Genomic DNA, 23,019 nt, shown 5'->3' with positions numbered 1-23,019 from the left:
TCTTCGGGAACAGATTTTCCTGAAGCGTCCATTGATGATTCCGCTGGAGTTAGACAGATAAGAAACTTGAAACAATATAGACCGGTGGATCGAAGAAAGAAGGTGAGTTTTTTTTCCATAAAAGCATCCTCTGGTACGGATTATCAAATACAAAGATCTGTCCACAGAACAAATATAGCAACTTAAAGAACAATGAGCTATGGATAGCCAATAAACTGAACAAAGGCAGAAGGAAAGGTGCAGGATAAATAACAATGTGATGTAGATAACTTAGTGTAGGAATAGTTTTACTTAAATAATAATTCTTAGAGTTCTGCTACATGATCGGCGTTTTTTTACTTTATTTTCTAGGACATTCCCTTTAAACCTATTCTCCTTTCTCTCCCATTCCCCTAATGCCGCCATAGATGTGAGTCTATGCCGGTCCCAAGCCCGGAAAAAGTGCAGAGGGAGGGAACTACCTTGGAAAATTCGCTGTAAAATAGCAAATCCTAGACGGAATTTCCTCAAAATTAGAAAGAAAGTGAGTTGTAGGAGACGGTAATGATTTCATTTTTTACGATTTTTCTTACAACATTTTTTCCATCGGGGGGGGGGGGCTGCGCCTCCGCCCCCCCCCCGAACCCCCCACGATATTTTCAGGTTTGAGAAGCGGAAAATCCGAGAAGAAAATCTCTGGAAAATGAGGGAAAGGTAGGACTGCACCTGAGAAAGATATTTTCGTTGGAATGGAGCGGAAAAGTACTCCCGGAGGCTGAGTGTGACCTTGAAATCACGTTTTTTTCAAAGTTTTCGGGAAATTCGCTGCCAAACGGAAAATCCGAGAAGAAAATCTCTGGAAATTGAGGGAAAAGTGGGGCTGCACGTGAGAGAGCTATTTTCGTTGGAATGGAGCGGAAAAGTACTCCCGGAGGTTGAGTGTGACCTTGAAATCACGTTTTTTTTTCAAAGTTTTCGGGAAATTCGCTCCCAAACGGAAAATCCGAGAAGAAAATCTCTGGAAATTGAGGGGAAAGTGGGGCTGCACGTGAGAGAGCTATTTTCGTTGGAATGGAGCGGAAAAGTACTCCCGGAGGTTGAGTGTGACCTTGAAATCACGTTTTTTTTCAAAGTTTTCGGGAAATTCGCTGCGAAACGGAAAATCCGAGAAGAAAATCTCTGGAAAATGAGGGAAAGATAGGGCTTCACGTGAGGAAGCTATTAAGTACTCTCGGAGGCTGAATGTGACCTTGAAATCAAGTTTTTTCAAAGTTTTCGGGAAATTCGCTGCGAAACGGAAAATCCGAGAAGAAAATCTCTGGAAATTGAGGGGAAAGTGGGGCTGCACGTGAGAGAGCTATTTTCGTTGGAATGGAGCGGAAAAGTACTCCCGGAGGTTGAGTGTGACCTTGAAATCACGTTTTTTTTCAAAGTTTTCGGGAAATTCGCTCCCAAACGGAAAATCCGAGAAGAAAATCTCTGGAAAATGAGGAAAAGATAGGGCTTCACGTGAGGAAGCTATTTTCGTTGGAATGGAGCGGAAAAGTACTCCCGGAGGTTGAGTGTGACCTTGAAATCACGTTTTTTTTCAAAGTTTTCGGGAAATTCGCTCCCAAACGGAAAATCCGAGAAGAAAATCTCTGGAAAATGAGGGAAAGATAGGGCTTCACGTGAGGAAGCTATTTTCGTTGGAATGGAGCGGAAAAGTACTCTCGGAGGCTGAATGTGACCTTGAAATCAAGTTTTTTCAAAGTTTTCGGGAAATTCGCTGCGAAACGGAAAATCCGAGAAGAAAATCTCTGGAAATTGAGGGGAAAGTGGGGCTGCACGCGAGAGAGCTATTTTCGTTGGAATGGAGCGGAAAAGTACTCCCGGAGGTTGAGTGTGACCTTGAAATCACGTTTTTTTTCAAAGTTTTCGGGAAATTCGCTCCCAAACGGAAAATCCGAGAAGAAAATCTCTGGAAAATGAGGGAAAGATAGGGCTTCACGTGAGGAAGCTATTTTCGTTGGAATGGAGCGGAAAAGTACTCTCGGAGGCTGAATGTGACCTTGAAATCAAGTTTTTTTCAAAGTATTCGGGAAATTCGCTGCGAAACGGAAAATCCGAGAAGAAAATCTTTGGAAATTGAGGGGAAAGTGGGGCTGCACGCGAGAGAGCTATTTTCGTTGGAATGGAGCGGAAAAGTACTCCCGGAGGTTGAGTGTGACCTTGAAATCACGTTTTTTTTCAAAGTTTTCGGGAAATTCGCTCCCAAACGGAAAATCCGAGAAGAAAATCTCTGGAAATTGAGGGGCAAGTGGGGCTGCACGTGAGAGGGCTATTTTCGTTGGAATGGAGCGGAAAAGTACTCTCGGAGGCTGAATGTGACCTTGAAATCAAGTTTTTTCAAAGTTTTCGGGAAATTCGCTGCGAAACGGAAAATCCGAGAAGAAAATCTCTGGAAATTGAGGGGCAAGTGGAGCTGCACGCGAGAGAGCTATTTTCGTTGGAATGGTGCGGAAAAGTAATCCCGGAGGCTGAATATGACCTTGAAATCACGTTTTTTTCAAATTCTCGGGAAATTCGCCGTGAATCGGAAAATCCTGGACCGCATGAATTCAAGAAACGCAAAACTCGGGAGAAAAAAGAGGAAAAAAACGATGAAAATCCTGGAAAAAACTCTATATATACATCGCGCGCGGGGGGGGGGGGGTAGCCGAAGAAAAATCGCACCGTAAAAACGCGAAAATCGGCGGAAAAAATCGAAAAAACCGGCAAAAAAGAGGAAAAAAGCGATGAAAATCCTGGAAAAAACTCTATATATACATCGCGCGCGGGGGGGGGGGGGGGTAGCCGAAGAAAAATCGCATCGAAAAACGAAAAAAAAAAAAAAGAAAAATCCATTTTTCTCGAAAAAACGACCGAAAAAAGCGGTTTTTTTACCTCGAAAAACGGCTTTAAAGGCGAAAATACACCGAAAAAAAGCACAAAAATCGAATTTCACCGAAAAACGCGCAAGTAAACCCTTGTAGGAGGGTTATTGGGTTATTGGGTTATTGGGTTATTTTGCCTGATTTGTTCATTGGCCTAAAGGGTTATGATTTGCGACTAACACAACAAGTTACATAAGTCAGACGTGTCAAAATCCATGCGAATTGCTTTTCTGAAACTCCAAAAATGTCAAAGTCCATGCGCATTGCTTTAGTAAAGTTCAAAAAAATATCGTAATAATGGCATTCGACAAAAAGATGAAAAAAGTGAAAAATCTTGAATTTTCGTCAAATTTACGAAAAATGTGAAAAATCATGAAATTTCGTGAAAATGACAAAAAAAGTAAAAAATCATGAAATTTCGAAAAAATAAGCAAAAAAGTGAAAAATGTGAAAAATCTTGAAATTTCGACGAAATTACGAAAAATGTGAAAATTCTTGAAATTTCGATGAAAAGATGAAAAAAGGGAAAAATTTTGAAATTTCGACAAAATTACAAAAAATGTGAAAAATCTTGAAATTTCGAAAAAATAAGCAAAAAAGTAAAAAAAGTGAAAAATCATGAAATTTCGTGAAAATGACAAAAAAAGTGAAAAATGTGAAAATTCATGAAAAGAGTGAAAAACTTTGAAATATCCGAAAAATTATGAAAAGTCTTGAAAACTTTGAAATTTGACGTTGAGCCAAGATCTCCCAAAGATCTCCCATCCTCGGTTTCCGAATCGGCCTAAACCCAATAACCCAAAGTATATTTGGGTAATGGATGGGTAACGAATGGGTTATACACCGGATTCCGCTTGGAATTGATGTAAAACGAATTTTTCTTATCGTTACCCAAAATCGAAATGGTTATTTGGGTTATTTGGGTAATTTGGGTTATTGGGTTATACCGATAACCCATAATTTTTTTTTCATAAATCGGTAGATTTTCGCGCGCGGATACCAAAAAAAACCAAAAAAATCGATTTCTACCGATTTTTGACAAGGAATTCATTCAGGGGATTACGTTGCACGGATTAATTTTTTTTTCGATTAATGATTCCTTTCCTGTGAATTTGAATCCATTAGGACAATAATCCAACCCAACTAGGCAAACGAACGCAGTAACCCAACTAAGTTAAATCTTTTGGTGTAGTTTGCAGATGCTTAGGTAGATGGCGTATTAGAAATTAAACTCGCAAGCAAATGCGACTGGTAATTATATAAAAGAAATCAGTTATTATTTGTTCTCTGATATGATGTACTGTCAAATAGCGTAGTTTGTGCGCCAACCTCGGCAGTATGGTTACCCTGGGCATTCATGAATTTTATCATCTACTAATTCTTTTCCCCTAAACGGATAAATCAATAAATTTAATATTGTGCAAGTACGCATTAGAAATGGTTTAAATATCGATTTTAATAATAGAAAGATGTTTGTTTCTGCGTTTCTATGGTTTTTCTTTGAACATCTCGACTGTTATTTTTTGGTTTCTTTGACAATTACGTCCTAGCCTTTGAAGTGTTTGGATGTAAAGAATATTAATTATAATTTGTGAAGTTTGTATTTCTTAATATAAAATACATGCATAGAATAAGAAAAAAATAGTTATTTTAAATCGTTTGATCAATTATTTGGAAAGAAATTATTGATAGAAAATATAAAAGGCAGCAACAAGGTGTCCTAGATATGAACGTATTTGATTGTGATCATAAGGGCGCGATTCTCGATGACGCACACGACTTTACGGCAAGTTCCTGCTGCTGTCCCGTTGATGACCTGGATCGTTGACCTGAAATAAAGAAAAGAAAAAGAATTATTAGTATCCTTGTGTTCCTCTCATAGGTTACAGAGTAATTTCGGATCGATTCTTCGCGATCCGTTCATCCTCACAGTTTTATTCGTAAGAAAGAACGGATCCCCAGGGTCTACGGCGAGGACGTGACCGATCATCAGACCCCACATTCATACACACATTCACTCATGTACACACATACAACATTTGCCGACAACGTCAAAATCCTGACGTTGTCCAAACGCCGAGGCAATCTGTAAAAAAAAATTACATAATTAGAAAAAAAATTGACATGAATATAAATAAATAGTAAAATTGATACTTACCGCTACCACTCGACATAGTCCTCGCCTTGGTCGTTGATCATTTTGATCTTTTTTTGAAAAAGCTCGCCATGATCGGCGCAGTGCGAACTTTTCACCGTCTTTGCAGTAGAGGTGAACATGGCACATCTCGTGCAAGATGGTGCCAGTCACTTGCTGCAAAGAAGCACACTTCTTCACGTTCACTATGATGTGTCGGTCCGTGAAATCAGTCAACCCAAAATTTTGTTTGCCCTCATATCCACGATAGATCCGCCACTCTTTCATTTCAACGTCATCGTTGAAATAACGGTGACGAAAATAGTCGTAATATGCACGCAAATCAATTTCGTTAAAACTAATTTTTCCAGACGGCCTATAAAAACGAAAAAACATAAATTTATTAAAATTAGTTTCCAATCATCTTTTATACGCATAAAAATAAACTACTTACCTCTCGATGGGCTGAGGCTTTACATTGAGATCCCGTGAACTGCGTGAAAGCCGTGAACTGCGACGAAGACCAGAAGATGATGACGCCATGATCTAGAATATATCAAATATATATTATAAAGCTATAAAATTATTATAATATATATTTAAATAAATTCGTTGATACTTACCGCTTCCACTCGACGTAGTCCTCGCCTTGGTCGTTAATCATCTTGAGCTTCTCTTGAAAAAGCTCGCCATGATCGGCGCAGTGCGAACTTTTCACCGTCTTTGCAGTAGAGGTGAACATGGCACATCTCGTGCAAGATGGTGCCAGTCACTTGCTGCAAAGAAGCACACTTCTTCACGTTCACGGTGATTTGTCTGAGCGTGTAATCAGTTAAACCAAAATTTTCTTTGCCCGCAAATCCACGATAGATCCGCCACTCTTTCATTTCAACGTCCCGTTGAAATATCGGTGGCGGAAATACTCGTAGTAAGCGCGCAAATTAATTTTTTTATAACTGATTTGACTAGACGGCCTGAAACGAAATAAATAAAAATCATTCAATAAATTGCCAGCGATTCATTCGGAAAATTCTACAATAGACATAATTACTACTACTACTACCCTCTTGATGGTCAGAGACTTAACGTCCAGGTCATACATTGGATGTCCGAGGTCATAGCAATAAAAAAGACTTTGAGGTATATGTACCGATTGGGTTATTGGCTTCTTGATTGACTCAAAATTATTAGAAAATAGTCTGAATTATCTGAAACTCTTGAAGGTACTAAGCGAATTAGAATTATCCAAGACATACTGAAAACACGTCACAAATAGACCTTTTCCAGAATCGCACATATGATATTCTAAGTCCTAAATTTTTTACTATCGCTATTTCTACAGATTTTGAAATAAAAAAAAACTTGCTTTACTATATTTGATATATTGCCATATCACACGTCGTCTAGATCGCTGTCAAACAGTATAGTCAACTAGAGTCTTTCTTCTCAGTTGTGGCTAATGGCACTGAGCTTGTGGTCCCTACCCACTGTGAACATGTTCTAAAATAGTCTTGCTGTTTGGAACACCTCAACACTAGCTGAAGATTGCTTGAAGGAGCACTAGTAGTAATCGAGTGAGTATATTATATATACATCATTTATTATTTTACAAATAAAATGGATCCCGTGTCAGTGATATGGTAGACAAGCCGGCGACTGCCCTTCAACCCCGAATAAACGTAATGGAATATAAGGTAATAATATAATATGCATGATAATAATATGCATGTTTGAATGAGATGTTAATGCCAAGTTTCGTACGAAATAAAGGCGTAAACACTGATAGAAGCGTTTGAGATTGTTTTTTCACTCTTCTCAGCATCTAGGGGCCATATACCGTGATCAAAATGTGATAAAATAACTGTTTTTCCGTATCTCGGGCACCATCGGATGAAAATTAGTCGATTCCACATACGTCCTGTGCGCGATAGAAGTAGACCTAAGCATAGATTGGTGAAATTTGTTTTTCAAAATAGCAACCTTGATGATAATTTATTTAAATATTGTTTTATAATAAACAATTCAAAACGACAAAAGAAAAAACACTGATATTTTTATTTTTGATTACGCTATGAATGGCATTGTTTGACACTATTTAGCCCAGTCTTTGCCTGGGGCTTAAAGAGTCAACTTTTCAATGACTACAAATTATCATACTTATTTATATTAATAGATGTAAAACACCTCAATTTATATTATTATTACCGATTGCTACATTCAGTCAATCAGATCACGAATAAAATTACTTCGCTCAGCGTCACTTTTTCGTATAAGAAACTAATGATACATATACAGGGTGAGTCATTTTAATTTCCCCAGTCTAATAACTTTTGAAACAAGCAAATTACGCAAAAATGTTTCAGACCAAAGTTGTAGGGGTTCAAGGGGGACATCTAGGGGTGACTTTGAAATTGACCTTGAGCTTGACCTTGACGGTTTTCTCAAGGTCATTTCTATTTTTTTAATGGAAACCCCTATTTCTGATCTCAGGATCAGAAAGAGCGGGAAATTTTACGTTCAAGTATCTATTTAGTTTTTTTTCATAAGAACATAAACAATATTTCAGTTTTTACTTAAGAAATTGAAGCCGCTTTCAAACATCAAAAGGTTTAACGAGCATCGAAGACCTTTGTCGTACTTCTATTCTCAATGTGAAGCAAAGGTCAAATTCTTGAAAATTCTCTTATTTTTGTTACATTTCGAGGCGAAGCTTTTATCGCATATGACCGTTGTTAAATAAACTTCCAAAGAATAAGGGACTGGCCATGTACTAACGATGCTGATGTTTAAGATCATAAACTTCCTATCTTTAGCACTACCCAGGAACAACGACGTGGACGTAATAGGATTATGTTCCCTCTGGGGTGCTTTATTAACGTGAGTCCCCTTGCCTCTCACGATTCGGGGTGCTTTATTAACGTGAATCCCCTTGCCTCTCACGATTTGGGGTGCTTTATTAATGTGAGTCCCCTTGCCTTTCACAATTCGTGATGAAACTAGAATAAACTTATTTCCTATCGGTTTTGCTCGAAATTATTACCATTTACGTCGATGCATTGCCTGAGCCTCTGTTCGAAGCTTTCAATAGTGCGCAGTAAGATATCTCTAGAGATTTGTCTACATGCAACTCTAATCCTTTCTATCATATTCTCTCTTGTTGTGGGCGCTTCGGCGAACAAGTATCCCCAAAGGAAGAAATCTGGGGAAGTTAAGTCCGGTGATCGTGCAGGCCAAGCAACTGGACCACCTCTTCCAATCCACCTTTGTTGGAAATTTCTATTTAAAAACTCTCGTACAATTAAAGCGAAATGCGGTCCTGCACCATCCAGTTGTATCTACATTCGACGTCTAGTCTCAAGATCTACGTCTTCAAGTAAAAGTGGGAGATGATCCCTTAAAAGTTCTAAAATAGCATTGCCGTTGACGTTTTCTTCAAAAAAGAATGGCCCGATGAGATGACCATTAACTATTCCACACCATACATTTACACTCCAACGATGTTGATTATCGACTGGTCTGTACCAGTGAGGATTCTGATCAGACCAATAATGACTGTTGTGACGATTCAATTGGCCAGTACTATGAAACGTAGCTTCATCAGAAAAAAGGACATAATTAAAAAAATTCGGATCCTGCAAAATCATCTGTAGAGCCCACCGACAGAAATTTACTCTGTTTCTCATATCATTAGCGTTTAATGCTTGCGTTAAGGTAATATGATACGGATGATATCTATTACTTCTTAAAATTCTAATAACGGTTCTCTGAGGTATTCCTGTTTCTCTCTCTATTTGTCGGCTGCTGATATGAGGATTTAGGTGAACCAATCCTAAGACAACCAAAACCCTAGCATCTCTATCATCATACTCATGTCTTGGTCGACTTCTTCGTAGATGCCCTTGTCGAGCTCTTTCTTCAAGACGATGAATGGTACGGTGATCAGGATGGCGCCTTTGTGGGTATCGAATTCGATACAACCTTGACGCTTCACGGTAATTACCTCTACATTCTTCTAAAATCCAAATCATATCAACTATCTCTGTTGGGGTAAAATCAGCCATATTTAAAAGATTTTTTCAAAAAACCTCAATACAAATCAACAAAGGCAAAGATCATAGAAAGATGATACAAATTAAATATTACTGAAAACAGAGGCAATATTGTCCAAATTAGATTTCATATGATCGATGGCAATAAGAAAGGTCTCTTATTCAAATATGAAGAAATAATGATAGTGATACAATGAACACAAGCATGGTTAAAACAAAAGTAATATTTAAAGCTTTTTCAAAATTGAAATCACGACTGAACGTATTGCGATTACTTTCTAAACGACTTCCAAATGTAATAGATTCTTCATTGAACATGAAATTTATCCTTATGTATTTAACTTTTACTCTTATTTCTTTGCAGAACATCAGATTGATACTGAAATAGTTTCATTAATTTAATAGACTTGTAATAGCAAATTATTAGCAACAACTTCCAATATTTGAAATTTATTAATAATAATCATACAGTCCGGTGAAAAATAAAAAAGGATAGGGAACGGAAACAAGAATAGTCCCGTAAAATTTAAAAAAATTAAATTTAAAACATTTTTAAATTTAAAAAATTTTAATCCTGTAAAATTTCCTGCTCTTTCCGATTCCAAGGTCAGAAATAAGGATTCCCAATAAAAAAATAGAATTGATCTTGAGAAAGCCGTCAAGGTCAAGCTCAAGGTCAATTTCAAAGTCACCCCTAGACGTCCCCCTTGAACTCCTACAACTTTTTTCTGAGTCATTTTTTCGTATTTTGCTTACATTGTTCGATTCTTGTTCCAGGATAGTTTTGACCTTAGCATGACCTTAAGGGTTTATTTTGACCCATGTTAAAAGATGTTATCTGGATGTAAAATTTCCCGCTCTTTCCGATTCCGAGGTCAGAAATAGGGGTTCCCAATAAAAAAATAGACTTGACCTTGAGAAAGCCGTCAAGGTCAAGCTCAAGGTCAATTTCAAAGTCACCCCTAGATGTCCCCCTTGAACCCCTACAACTTTGGTCTGAAACATTTTTGCGTAATTTGCTTGTTTCAAAAGTTATTAGACTGGGGAAATTAAAATGACTCACCCTGTAGGACCAGATACAATTTGCGCGCTTTTCTCTTCTTTTTCTTTTCTTATTGTTATATTAATTAACATATTTAAAATAAGTTACTTTTTTAACAGGTGGATTCATCAATTTTGGGGAGGATACGGATATAAAATATAAATATAAAACTACATTAACATATAATTAAGAAAGTAAGTCAGTCTTTTATCAACTGCATTTTGAATGCATGCAAAAATATGTGCCATATATTACTTATTAATTTTTGAATTGAACTGTAATAGAAGGAGTTTAGCGGTAATGATATGGTAAACGCGATTTCCCATGACTAGTAATGGGTAAGCGGCTACAGCACAGGAGATGGCCGCGACGAGCACGAGTTACGCCCTTTGTTTGAACGATCCAGTAATACAGCCAAAGTATGTTGTGGGCCCCCTTAAATCTAGTGCCTAATAACCTACTAGAACCTTGCGGTACTCTCCAGCCTTGCAACCTTCTCGATTAACGGATCCAGTATATGGCACTTTCTAATAATTTTTCTCGAAGCATTATCGTACAACTTCCTTCAAAATCGAGTACGTTGTTAATTCTCTCGACTCAAAGAATCTGTAGGAAAAAAAAATGAAAGCATTCATGGAAAAAAGCGGTATCGTTCAGCAAATCTGTTTATTAAAATATGTTAAGCAAGAGGTATTATCGATTACTAGTCGTTTCATCAATTGGCTTTGGAATATCCAAATCCCAATCGTGATTGTCGGCAGTGTGAATTTCGCGTTGGTGCACTCGAGCCTCGCTACTACTCTTTTGTTTATCTGGTTTATCCCCTCGTTGCTGCGTTGCATCCGCTGAACTATTGAGATCTGCCGAAAGTTGGCTTAACCATGCCGACGCTAAGGCTGTAGCAGGCAGTGACGTGTATCTTGGAGAGTCAGGATTATATTGATCTTTAAAATTATGTGGATAGTAGGGCTCGGCAGGTTCGTCCTTGTCACTTAGAACTGTAGAATAGTAGTCCGTCATCGTGTCTGCGTCAAGTGCGGATGAAGAGTTAACGGACACAGGTGGCTGGCGCGTATAGCTAGAGCTGACGAAACGATCGACGAGAGTTTGATGGGAGTTGTATACGGAGTCTTGAACGTAAACTGGCGAATAAACGGCGTTGTTGTTGATGACAATGGTTAGGTTCTCGCGAGGAGTCGTGCCTAGTGGAGGACGCCGGTTCACGATGACTCGATTTTGCTGGTTGATCCGAGTCTTGTTTGGTAATTTTCCGTCTGGTCTTCGGCGCTGAGGGCTTTGAGCGCGTCGCGATAGAACTTGCGTAGAGACAGCTGCTCGCCTTTCCAACCACGGCTCAAGGTTCATGAATCTCATTGATGGATGATCTCGGCAGTGTAGCCTTTGGTTTTTCAACTTATCGACACTCAGCATGACGAACGGTTGAATGTCATCAATGCCATCCGCCAATGTGGTGCATAGAATCTGCGCCAGAGTGCTCTTTCTGAGCTCCGCAAGCTGAGCGAGACTGAAAGCGCTCTCTGGAAATGGGTTCTCGTACCAAAATCTATCACCTCTGCGCAACTGGCGAAACTGCTGAGCGATGATACAGGCGAACGTGGGCCCGACCAATCCATCCCGCAGAGGCTTCTCCGCAAGTCCAGCCGAAAATAAATCAATGTCTTCCACGACGGCATAGATACTCGCAAACTTGTCCGCAGTCTCCGCGGACATAACGCGCTTCAAGTCCGCCCAGTCTCTGATGAGGTTGAGCGCGCAAGCTCGCCTCCATTCGACAAACGGCGCGATCCCGTGATCTCGTCCACGTTGTATGTTCAGAGAGGCCAGATCCATGCCAAAAGCGAATCCAGGAGTTTGAAACAGATGGTTGGTAAGTTCTTCCGCGATAAATTCATCTCGCTTCTGCGCCGGTTGATTAATTAGCCCCAGTAATATGCGCTCGAGCGAGCCTGCAGTCTCCAGATTTATTGGATTCGCAAATTCCTCGTGTATACTGACGTCTAGCAAATGTCACGAATATCATCGATTAGTCATCGATCGGGAATCAAACGAGAGCGACACTTACTGCCAGACAAGGGACAATGCGTCTTGTCGTATCGAATGAAGCTACGTTGCACCAAAGAATGGCCAAATCGGTAGGCTGCACTCGAGAAGGCGTTCGCAATGTTCGGATTGGCAGACGGATCGTAGCCGTTGTAATAGCCCGTCCGAACGAGTTCTAGATCGAAATTTTTTACGACGTTTTGCCCTGCAACATTCACCCGTTGGCACAACCATTGCAGCCGAAGTATCATCCGAAAATTGCCACTTAGTGGTATAATAATCACCCAACACGATCGGCAGGAACTCGTGATAAGTGACGTGCTGCATGAGAGCCCCGACAATCTTACGACTCTCTTGAAAAGTCCTCTCATCGCTCCAGTGCGGATTGATCGTAGACAGATCGCTGGCAAGGTGGTTGTGCAGCCGCAGAAAGACAGCGTGTAGCGATACGAGAGCCGGCTGCTCGCTCAGTCGACCGTCGCCCGCTCTGAAGCAGCCCGTCGACAGAGAGCCTTGCAAACAGATGTCGGCGAGGCCGGCTTGACGCGACTTGCCATACTGCATCAGACCTGTGCGCGGATGCGAACGAATCGATAATTACGCGGATGAAGGATAAGAAGGGAGAGGCTCGCGCATTCGAGTACCGTTTCGAAAGAGACGAAGACCGTCGCTCTGCTGGGCGCTACTGCTGTAGATCGTGGAGGCGTCCAGAAAACTGGTCACTTGGGAGAGCTGCTCTCGCGGGCCGAATGCACAGTCGTCGTTCGGCGCGGGGGCCGGACCGCTCCTCACGAACTCCAAGCATCGCAACCCTTTCTCGCCGCCTAGCTGGCTGTCCTCCGAATGCACTGCGATCGGTAGGCAGTCCGGGTGCTGCATCAAATAATCTCTCGTTCACGACACGCATCGTTCGCGCTCGATCGAGATCGCAATAAGGCTCACCGTCAAGCGAGGCGCTTGAAATCCCTTGCCGTTCCTCGAGCAGCACTGGGGCACACTGCCGTTGAAAGCTCTGCTTTGGCCAGTGGCGGTCACATCGTGATCGACAAACTGCCCCCACTGCATAAGCATGTGAGTGATCGAAACCATTGGAGCGTCTCGCTCTCGATGAATGACATCGCTCACTTGGCGGGCGCTGGGTAGCGCGGCTCCCGTTACCGATTTTCGTATGCTTTCGATGCCGTCGTTGTAAACTGCTGGTAAAAGTCTTTGCATAGTTGACATTGCAGATCCCCACCAGAGTTCTCTCAGATTATTGCAACTACCGTCCGAAGTACGGTATTTTCGACTTGCTGCAGGGCACGATGGACTTGATCTTCGCGGGCATCTCATTGGTATACTATTTTTCAAAGCCTGTCTCGTCGATAATGACGGGAATTTTTTGCGAAATTGCTTAGTGGCTTCAAGCATTGCGTAAGCCGCTCTTGACAATTGCTTGTACTCTGCGTTTTGCTCGTTAAAGACAGCAACGAAGTGTGCAGGATCATCGTTTGCCAAAAACAAGCCTGTAACATATACCAATTATATGGGTCAACGTGAAATACATTATGGCAAAAATGTGCCCAACTCACCCATCGCGTAAAGTTCTGGTTCCTTTTCCTCGTATAAATGCTTCATTGAACGTAAGCCATATTTAATAGCTTCTACAACATCACTTTGTTGTGGCTCTTCGTTATTCGAATTTTCTTCGTGCTCTCTCCTTAAATGAAACATTCCTCTGCTTAATCTCTCTCTTACAATCATGTTTTGTTGAACCTAAAACAAAAATTACCGTTACCTTATTATTTATACCGTATTTTGTATGTGATTGCCTTTTTTAGTTGTCTGCTGTAACGTGACCAATTTGATGTGTTGTCTTCCAACTTGTTGATATTTGAAGATAATACATTCGGTAGCACAGCAACGATGTAAAAGCTGAAGAATTGATGATTTTGTATTATATTACTACATAAAAATAATGTTTCAAATAAAAAATAAAAATAATTTACATAAAAATCTGCATATTCACCATCGCGTCAATGCACATCATCCTAAGAGTAAGCAAATCTTTCCGCAAGAAAACGAAACACTTCGTGAACTGGGATTTCTTCCACTACTGGGACTGGTTTTGAATACTGGTTCAGGCCATTCACATTTTACCGTATGATGATATCTTTCTCTCTCTCTCTCTCTCGCGCTCTCTCTCTCTCTCTCTCTCTCTCTCTCTCTGTCTGTCTGTCTGTCTGTCTCTCTGTCTGTCTGTCTCTCTCTCTCTCTCTCTCTCTCTCTCTGTCTGTCTCTCTGTCTCTCTGTCTCTCTGTCTCTCTGTCTTTCTGTCTCTCTGTCTCTCTGTCTCTCTGTCTCTCTCTCTCTCTCTCTCTCTCTCTCTCTCTCTCTCTCTCTCTCTTATACGCATATTTCCAATATGCGTATGGGAGTATAAATAACTTACATATCTTTTAGAAACGCAAGAAATAAATAACAAATATTTTTACAACTCTTTTATTTCAAAGTTACACTTATTGATAAAGTGTGAACTTTTGATAAATTTCTCAAGGTAGAAAATCGAAAAATCGAACGAGCACTTTAATGATGCTAAAGCTCAACACTAGATGTCGTCGAACCCTTTTCGCTTTTCGAAAACAAAACAAACAACGTAACCTCGGCTGCCAAGTGCTAAGTGGAGGTGACGTGTGTTGAGAGATATTAACAATATACTAACAATTACTTCCATCGCTCTTTCAATTATGGAATTAAACGAGCCAAGAAGTAAAACATCGAAATTCAGATTAGAGCCTAAATCATCTTTACCCTTAGTATTTGGCAATAAAGGTGAACTAACAATGTTTCATGCCAATTTAACAGCTTTAGGATCATGCATAGATGATCCCGTTGAAATTCAAATGATATACAACATGGTAAAAACTTGATTTCAACAAATCAATGGTCTTGTCAACCTAAACTGATTGCATACATTTCATGATTTTTATCCAAAAATATTTAGGGTTATTTTGGTAAAGGATCTTTTTCTAAAAGTCATCCATCCTTCGATAGAATACAACATGGAGCACCACCAGTAACACGTAAAAGACAATGGCAACGCCGTCAAGAGTGGATTACTGATGTTCAAAAACTCAGTGCAACAACATTTTGCGAAAATGATAAGCACAATTTAGATTGTCAAACGTCTTTCAGTCAGCCAAGTGTAAAAGTAAAAAAAGGTATATACATATATATATATATATATATATATATATATATATATATATATATATATATATATATATATATATCTATCTGTACTTGAATTTTCAAAGAACCTAACTTAAGAAATATAAAGAAATACAATTGCATTTTCAAAATCAAATAATATTATAGAATTTTGTATAAATATTTTTGTAAATTCCCATGTTCAAGCTACTGATGTATTTTTAGAAAACCATAATAAAGGAGCAAATGAAATTGAAATTTTAGATTATGGTTCGAAAGTTCCAACTAATGGCCAAAATAACAAAACTAATACAGCAGTTGATCAAATTGTTCAGCTTGACTCGACAGAAGAGGAGGATGCTAGTGAAACGTCAGTGGTTGATAACCATGAATCGAGTTACGTCCATAAAGATTGTTTTCCCAGTGATAATTATGACCTAGTAAATATCTCTAATAAATATAACAGAGGTGATTCTGATTTACAAGGAAAAGTATTAGTTTTATCGGATAGCGACTCGGAAACAGACAATTATTTAATAAACATAAAGCCACAAATAAAACACGAAAATTTTCCTGTCAGAGAAACATTGCACTTGACTGCTGAAGAAACCTTTTTTTTAATGTATGGCCTTGGATGTTTAAGAGTTGTAGATTTTGATGGAAAGTATTTGAGTATTGGACAAATCTGGAATTATTTTTGCAAAGAACAAAAATGTTTTTTGCAGAAATATATCGCATATCACTATTTTCGTAGTAAAGGATGGATAGTGAAGTCTGGTTTGAATTACGGTGGAGATTATTGTAAAGATATTATTATATAAAAATAATTTCAAAATTAATATTCACACTATTGACAATATACTATTTTATTTTAGTGCTGTATAAAGAAGGACCATCTTTTTATCATTCCTCTTATATTGTTATAATAGATGTTTTAGATGCAGTTGCTTTAAAAAGAATAGAAAGTAAATCATTGAGAAATCCGACGTGGAATAGTTTTATTGGATTACAAAGATTGGCTGAAACTGTTAGAAAGGTAAACAAATGTGATAATATTTTATCAATTATATTAACGACAACAATGAACAATGTTCGTAGGAAGTATTGTTTGCACAAGTACTGTGGCCACCTTCTGTACCGATTGATACTTTGCCAACATCTCCAGAAGTTCTCTCTCAATTTACAATTAAAGAAGTACTTTGGAGAAGATGGAAATTAAATGTTAATACATTTAATGAGTATAGCGATGACGATAATTACTCGTCGTAAAAGCTTTTGATAAATATTTTTCATTTGTAAATTTTTTGTACATAGTAATAATAACTATCCAGTTAAATATGGCGATGTTTTGCTTTGAAGTCTCGTATTTTTTTAGGTTCTCCGGTACGCCTGAATTCTGATCTCTCTTGTAAATATTGATCCTTGCATTCTTCCCAAAATGCTTGATCTTGGTACCAACGCACTAAGCATTCCTTCATTGCGGTATTCTGTTTTTGACAAGTGAATACCATCATAAAACTGCTATCTTTACAACATGCGTTGAAAGCTGAAAAATGTAATTGCTTATTATTATTCTGCGGTTTAAAAGTGTAAAAAAAATTAACGATTACCTGCAACTTCCGGTATACATTTTTCTTCTCTGGCTCTATCTCTAACCTTTTTTGCCACCAAGATATCTTGCTCGACTTTCCTAAGTGAACGATCATCAGGATCACCTGTAAATTAAAGATGTATCGAGTGATTTTTTTTGTCAACGCGTAACCTAATCTGCGTTATTATAATCTAATATAATAAGAATCTTATTGTGTACCTAATCCATGAGGGCCACCACCAAATTTTTTTGGGTTTAATACACTGTATTGAACATCTTTTTCTTTTCTAATATGTTCATTTGACATTGTTTTTATGAATAATTTCAATCTAATTCATCAGGTACATATATCGAGAACATAAACAGTATTTACTGCAGACGACTAATAATTCCCGAAGGATACATTAGTATTGTACCGTAGCCAACACACGAGTTGTCATTTCGTTAGTTTAGATTCTGTCCCGTGACCGTCCGTGCTCCCTATTACAGTCGCATCCGCGTGTATTATAACTATAAAGCAAACGTAGCGGTTATAGACGCGGCAACTAACGTGCATGAGATTATATGAGTTTGCAGAATTCAGATTGTTGTGTCCACGGTTTCGGTGTTCGATGCTCTTTTTAATCTTTTCTCGTCGCTTTTGCTAAAGTCGGTAATTTATAGAATTTGAGCGTAAATATATTTAGATAATATTTTAAGGCATCTTACAGGTGAGTTGGAAAGATCGATCGTTCTTTACTCGAAATAAAAAAATTTGAAACGCTATATTTCGAAACTAATTGTAACCTCAAATGTTAAATTCATTTTGTGCTTTCTCATTTCTAATGGTGTTGTTGACATATTAGTAGAGTTCTATAAATGTAAAGGTACGTACATGTACATATTGCAGTGTAATCTAAAGTCATGGATAGATTATTACGACTAGGAGGTGGAATGCCAGGGCTCAATCAAGGTCCTCCACCCTCTGATGCTCCAGTTGTGGATACTGCTGAACAGGTAATAAATTTTTCAACCAAAGTATCGCTTCAATTTCACGATTTTTTTTTTTTTAGGTCTACATATCCTCCTTAGCTCTTTTAAAAATGTTAAAGCATGGCAGAGCTGGAGTACCAATGGAAGTTATGGGTCTTATGCTTGGTGAATTTGTTGATGACTATACAGTCAGGGTGATCGATGTATTTGCCATGCCTCAAACTGGAACTGTATGTTTCTTACTACAACCTGTGTGTGTGTTATGATTTTATGTGGAATGGGTTTTTTTTATTATCGCGAATGTTGTCAGGGTGTCAGTGTCGAAGCAGTTGATCCAGTTTTCCAAGCTAAAATGTTAGATATGCTCAAACAAACAGGTCGACCAGAGATGGTAGTTGGCTGGTACCATTCGCATCCTGGATTCGGATGTTGGCTTTCTGGTGTTGACATAAATACGCAACAGTCTTTTGAAGCACTCAGTGAAAGAGCAGTTGCAGTGGTTATTGATCCTATTCAATCAGTGAAAGGAAAAGTAGTTATTGATGCATTTAGACTAATTAATCCAAATATGATGGTGAGTAAACTCGTAATTTTCAAATTTCAATGTATAATTTCTTAAATTTTAATCGTTTAGGTACTGGGTCAAGAACCTAGACAGACAACATCCAATTTAGGTCATCTTCAAAAACCATCGGTACAAGCTTTAATTCATGGTCTTAATCGGCATTACTATAGTATTAGCATAAATTATAGAAAGAATGAGCTTGAACAAAAGATGTTACTGAATTTGCATAAAAAGACATGGATGGATGGTTTGACTCTTGCAGAATATTCAGAACACAGTAAATTCAATGAGAACATAGTTCAGGAAATGCTTGAATTGGCTAAGAATTATAACAAAGTAAGCTTTTCTTTTGTAATTTTTGCAGTTTTCTTATGTTTCGTAAATTGATTATTAATTCGTCTATGTACAGGCCCTTGAAGATGAAGAAAAAATGACCCCAGAGCAGTTGGCAATTAAAAATGTTGGTAAACAAGATCCAAAACGACATTTAGAAGAAAAGGTAGATAATCTCATGGTAAAAAATATCGTTCAGTGCTTAGGAGCTATGCTGGATACTGTTGTCTTTAAATAAGCATTTGATAATCTTGAAAACAAAATTCGAAAGTACATTATAAACGTTTTTTTCAGCAAGTTAATGTTTTGTACTCATACACCGCAAGCCATTTCTCTAATCTTGTAATGAAAGAAAAAACTTATCAAATAAATTTTCAGATTTTTATTGAAAATAGTTCATTGTCTTTACAAAAGTTATATAGTCAGGTATTGTTTTATGTCAATAACCTGTAGATTACCTTTATCGAATCCAATGCGCGTGTTCACAAAGAAGAAAAAAATTAGTAATGAATAAAAAACAAATTCAAACTACTTCGTAGATTACGAAACGTACGAAAATAAATGATAAAAAAAAGTTACTTAAAAATTTTTTGTTTTGTCAAGTGTGAAACACATTCTAAGAAAAAATTGCTATTTATGTACAGCCGTTGATATACTCAAACACTTGTGAATGTGTTAATAATGTGGAATTTCATACTTTGGCAATATTCATAGAAAAGCCAAACATCACAAATACAGTTTTTCTTATTACAACCATCTGATATTAAAATTGTTTAATCCAATCTAAAATTATCAACATTTTCAATCGCCGTCTGTTTTCTGTTCTTCTTTGCTCTTTTTTTTCTTTTTTTTCTTCTCTTTGATTGGTTGCCGTTCCTGTTGTACAAAAAATAGAAAATTATATATTAAAACAACAATCATAGATAACATTTGAACATGTGTTGTTATACCTCATCAGCTTCTATTTCAGCTTTTACAGTCAATGACGTTTCGGCTTCGGTATCAGATATCTGGTCTTTCTTTCTATCTTTTTTTTTTTTTTTATCTTTTTTGTCCTTTTTTTTTTCTTTAGGAGATGCCAATTCAATATCCACAGACTCATCAGCTGCAGCAACTTCTGCTACTAAAATAGGCATAGCTTCTTCGCGCTTGCGTTTTTTAGCGATAACTCCACCATTATTTGTATTATCTTTTACGCCATTTTCTTCAGTCTGCAACGGAAAAAATCATTCTTATTGTTTGAAAATTTAAAGAGTAAAGAGAAATAATCAAATATACACCGTCGCTGGACTGATGCTGTAATCCGTATAACCAGACAGCCAATCAGCAGGTGTGTTTTCATTTGGCTTTCCGTGTTTGTCAAGTTTTCCCTCGATAATGAGACGTTTTTTCTTCGAGGCCTTAGGACCGAGGCCCCACTTTCTTGGATAAGCATCTCGTTCCATAATTACACGTTTGATTTTGGCGACTACTCCGTGATCACAAGCAGACATTGTTGGCGTCGTCATGAGAGCAATAGCTGAAAAGAAAAATATCTTGTAAAAATGTTTTTTTGTTTCTCCATTTTTCAAATCTCAGGATAGTTGAATAGTTGATAATTGAAATAAATTGTATTTACCAAGCGCCACGGCTTCTCCTTTCGTAGTAACTATTACTATTTCTTGATTTAATTCAATACCTTCGTCGTACATCAAAACACCAGGAAGCATTATTTTAGCTCCATAACATATAGCATTTACCTAGGTACAGGTATTTACTATTATAAATATTTTGGAGCATTGCAAGTTATTTAAAAACTATTAGCTGACAATTTTATTTGCGACAAAATGTTCAACTAATGTTTTTGAAAAATTAAGACATATCGATGGCAAAGTATACTTACAGCGCTATCCTTAACTATAATTCTTTTGTGATTGACAAGAAGAGATTCTAATGGCCTGATAACTCTTCTGAGGTATGATTCATCTCCATGATTTTCGTATAGCCATTGCGCATCAAGAATGTCATGCATAGTTACCAAACCATCTTTCTCGGACATGATGCCAGAACGATTTCTCCTTAATTCCTGCATTTGACATCCAGTGCCAAGAAACAGGCCAAGGTGCACACAAATGGTTCTAATATATGAGCCTGCTTCACAACTAACTTTGAGAACTCCCATATTCCTGTCTTCGTCATAATCTAAAAACCAACTGTCATAAACAGTTCTTACTCTTAATTGACGCTTGACTGCTGATATCAGAGGTGGTCTTTGAAATAGAGCACCTCTTAATTTTTCTAGAGCTTGATGTATCTAAAATAAAAATTATTCAAGTTAATTTTAAGTTATTAGTGGTAACAACATTGCAATAAGGGAATTAATTAATAGATATCTACGTTTACCTTTTTAACGTTATCAACTGCGGAATGAAGTTTAAAAACAGCAACATATTCCTTGCCTGCGGATTGTTGAGATTTGGCAAGACGTGTTGCTCTATCTATGCAAACAATTAAGCATCCTGATACTTTTGGATCTAAAGTTCCAGAATGACCAGTTTTCTGAACCTTTAAGATTCTTTTGATCCAAGCAACAACTTCATGGGAAGATGGATTTGATGGCTTATCTAAGTTGATACATCCAGATTGGACATACTCTGATAATGATCGATGCAAAGGTGTAGATCCACATGTGAGCGGTGTGAAATGTTTGGTTCTTGTTAACATTTTATCAAAATTCTGAAAGAAAATACTTGTTTGCATTATTTCTGCTTATCTAAACGAAACAAACAAATGTCTTTTATAATGATTGAAAACCTTAAACAACAATGGCCAATCCTTGCATTCCAGCTTCATAGTTTTAGCAACATCAGAAGGTTCTAACTGACATTTCATCTTGGCTTGGATCTCACCTAGAGATTTAGTCTTATTTTTCTTCTTGTCCTTCTCTGTAAAGTTGAGATAATCAAAGTATACTCTAATAACCTTACATTTTTTTACTTAACCTAATACAATGGAGCAGCCAACGATAGTTTGAGGATTTGTCTTGTGTTAATATAAATAATAAATAAATGATTTACGCGTAATACGTTATATTTTTCCATGTCTTATTATACTTCAGCTAAATATTACGGTTGGAAGTTAATTTCAGTAACCACGTGTTTACATTGTCAATAAATCCGAGCTATTATAACAGGAAATACTTTGTGAAATATAATTTTTAAAACTATAACATGTTAGTGTTAACACTTCTTTATTGATTGTAGAAAAAAAAAGATAATATAACTACCAATTTCAGCCATGGTGATCAGGTTTGAAAAACACGTGCTCAAAGATTTTTGTAATTGCCGATGTCCGATGGTCGCATAAGGGTGCATCTATATAAGCTGCTCCTTACGCATTGTTCCTGGCAGTGTTGAACAAATTCATAACTACAAATACATAACTAAGATGATCAATCTATATAATCACAGTTAAATTAGAAAAATCTGTAGATATAACTGTTAAAAAAGGTTAATAACAAAAATTAAAATTAAAAATCAGGTAAAGCAGGAAACCTGAAACACAAGTAACAAAAGAGGCTATGTAGACACACCCTAATACAGACATTGAAGACGCGCCAGCCGCTAGCGGTGCGAGAGCACTGTGAAGGTAGCCCCCTCGATTGTAGCGGAAATTGTTGAAATAATTTTAACAACGGTATTAATTGCCCTAATTGTCCTTGATATCCGTGATAATTTCCCATTTTCGATTCGTCAACAGAAAATGCATGAAAATCACGATTTTCTTCGGTACATGAACAGGCTCGTTTACTCTAATAGTTATCGCTGAATTTTTGTATTTGATAGCTCAAAATTACGGTTTTAATTTCCCTCAACAGCCCCTCGAATCAAATTTTCTATTCGTTGCACAATTTTCAAATTAAAATTATTAATAATTTTAATTATTAATAATTTCAATTATTAAATTAGAGAATTAGAGCAATTAATACCGTTGTCAATATTATTTCAACAATTTTCCTTACAATCAAGGGGGCTACCTTCACAGTCCTGCTCTAACCAGTACTGTTGCATGACTAATAGAAGAATAGTTTTTATTAATTATCTAATATTTATGTTAATAATTTCGCAGAAGTAAAGAGGGTACAGTAGAGATTAGTCACGGTGCAGTTTTTTTGTCTAATTAAATTATACAAATATCGAATATTTACGAA

General features: G+C 37.5%; 5 protein-coding genes across 7 annotated transcripts; 2 read left to right on the top strand and 3 right to left on the bottom strand.

Annotated features, from left to right (window-relative positions):
- Window positions 1–10,812: 10,812 nt before the first annotated feature.
- Window positions 10,813–14,294, bottom strand: LOC131672136 (chorion peroxidase-like). Its single transcript, XM_058949150.1, has 8 exons — window positions 14,169–14,294; window positions 13,992–14,094; window positions 13,752–13,935; window positions 13,123–13,685; window positions 12,825–13,053; window positions 12,465–12,749; window positions 12,203–12,385; window positions 10,813–12,137 (listed from the first exon to the last, which is right to left on the bottom strand). The coding sequence occupies exons 1-8, from the start codon at window positions 14,207–14,209 to the stop codon at window positions 10,813–10,815; spliced, it is 2,913 nt and encodes a 970-aa protein (XP_058805133.1). The 5' UTR covers window positions 14,210–14,294.
- Window positions 14,295–14,833: 539 nt separating this feature from the next.
- LOC131672141 (tRNA-splicing endonuclease subunit Sen2) lies at window positions 14,834–16,638 on the top strand. 3 transcript variants are annotated; one of them, XM_058949156.1, is made up of 5 exons: window positions 14,834–15,077; window positions 15,164–15,345; window positions 15,500–16,170; window positions 16,245–16,405; window positions 16,468–16,638. In XM_058949156.1, exons 1-5 carry the CDS (start codon window positions 14,907–14,909, stop codon window positions 16,636–16,638), a joined length of 1,356 nt encoding a protein of 451 aa, XP_058805139.1. In that variant the 5' UTR covers window positions 14,834–14,906. The 3 variants fall into 3 exon arrangements, with proteins under 3 accessions (XP_058805139.1, XP_058805141.1, XP_058805140.1); XM_058949158.1 differs by having other exon boundaries at window positions 15,164–15,380; window positions 15,634–16,170; window positions 16,245–16,588; XM_058949157.1 differs by having other exon boundaries at window positions 15,164–15,380; window positions 15,595–16,170; window positions 16,245–16,588.
- On the bottom strand, window positions 16,567–17,375 carry LOC131672145 (COX assembly mitochondrial protein homolog). The gene is made up of 3 exons (XM_058949164.1): window positions 17,180–17,375; window positions 16,980–17,084; window positions 16,567–16,915 (listed from the first exon to the last, which is right to left on the bottom strand). The coding sequence occupies exons 1-3, from the start codon at window positions 17,265–17,267 to the stop codon at window positions 16,701–16,703; spliced, it is 408 nt and encodes a 135-aa protein (XP_058805147.1). The 5' UTR covers window positions 17,268–17,375; the 3' UTR covers window positions 16,567–16,700.
- Window positions 17,376–17,478: 103 nt separating this feature from the next.
- Window positions 17,479–19,202, top strand: LOC131672144 (26S proteasome non-ATPase regulatory subunit 14). The gene is made up of 6 exons (XM_058949163.1): window positions 17,479–17,670; window positions 17,850–17,956; window positions 18,013–18,162; window positions 18,243–18,506; window positions 18,567–18,833; window positions 18,907–19,202. Exons 2-6 carry the CDS (start codon window positions 17,864–17,866, stop codon window positions 19,066–19,068), a joined length of 936 nt encoding a protein of 311 aa, XP_058805146.1. The 5' UTR covers window positions 17,479–17,670; window positions 17,850–17,863; the 3' UTR covers window positions 19,069–19,202.
- Window positions 19,203–19,206: 4 nt separating this feature from the next.
- Window positions 19,207–22,585, bottom strand: LOC131672140 (H/ACA ribonucleoprotein complex subunit 4). The gene is made up of 9 exons (XM_058949155.1): window positions 22,402–22,585; window positions 22,096–22,237; window positions 21,624–21,754; window positions 21,213–21,545; window positions 20,713–21,123; window positions 20,449–20,569; window positions 20,111–20,349; window positions 19,781–20,041; window positions 19,207–19,706 (listed from the first exon to the last, which is right to left on the bottom strand). Exons 2-9 carry the CDS (start codon window positions 22,181–22,183, stop codon window positions 19,632–19,634), a joined length of 1,659 nt encoding a protein of 552 aa, XP_058805138.1. The 5' UTR covers window positions 22,184–22,237; window positions 22,402–22,585; the 3' UTR covers window positions 19,207–19,631.
- Between the last annotated feature and the right edge of the window lie 434 nt (window positions 22,586–23,019).

Source organism: Phymastichus coffea, unplaced genomic scaffold (genome assembly GCF_024137745.1).
Source record: "Phymastichus coffea isolate CEN01 unplaced genomic scaffold, Cenicafe_Pcof_1.1 PCOF00143, whole genome shotgun sequence".
NCBI lineage: Eukaryota > Metazoa > Arthropoda > Insecta > Hymenoptera > Eulophidae > Phymastichus > Phymastichus coffea.
The sequence above is the reverse complement of the archived record's forward strand: the minus strand, read 5'-3'. Positions and strand labels throughout refer to the sequence as shown.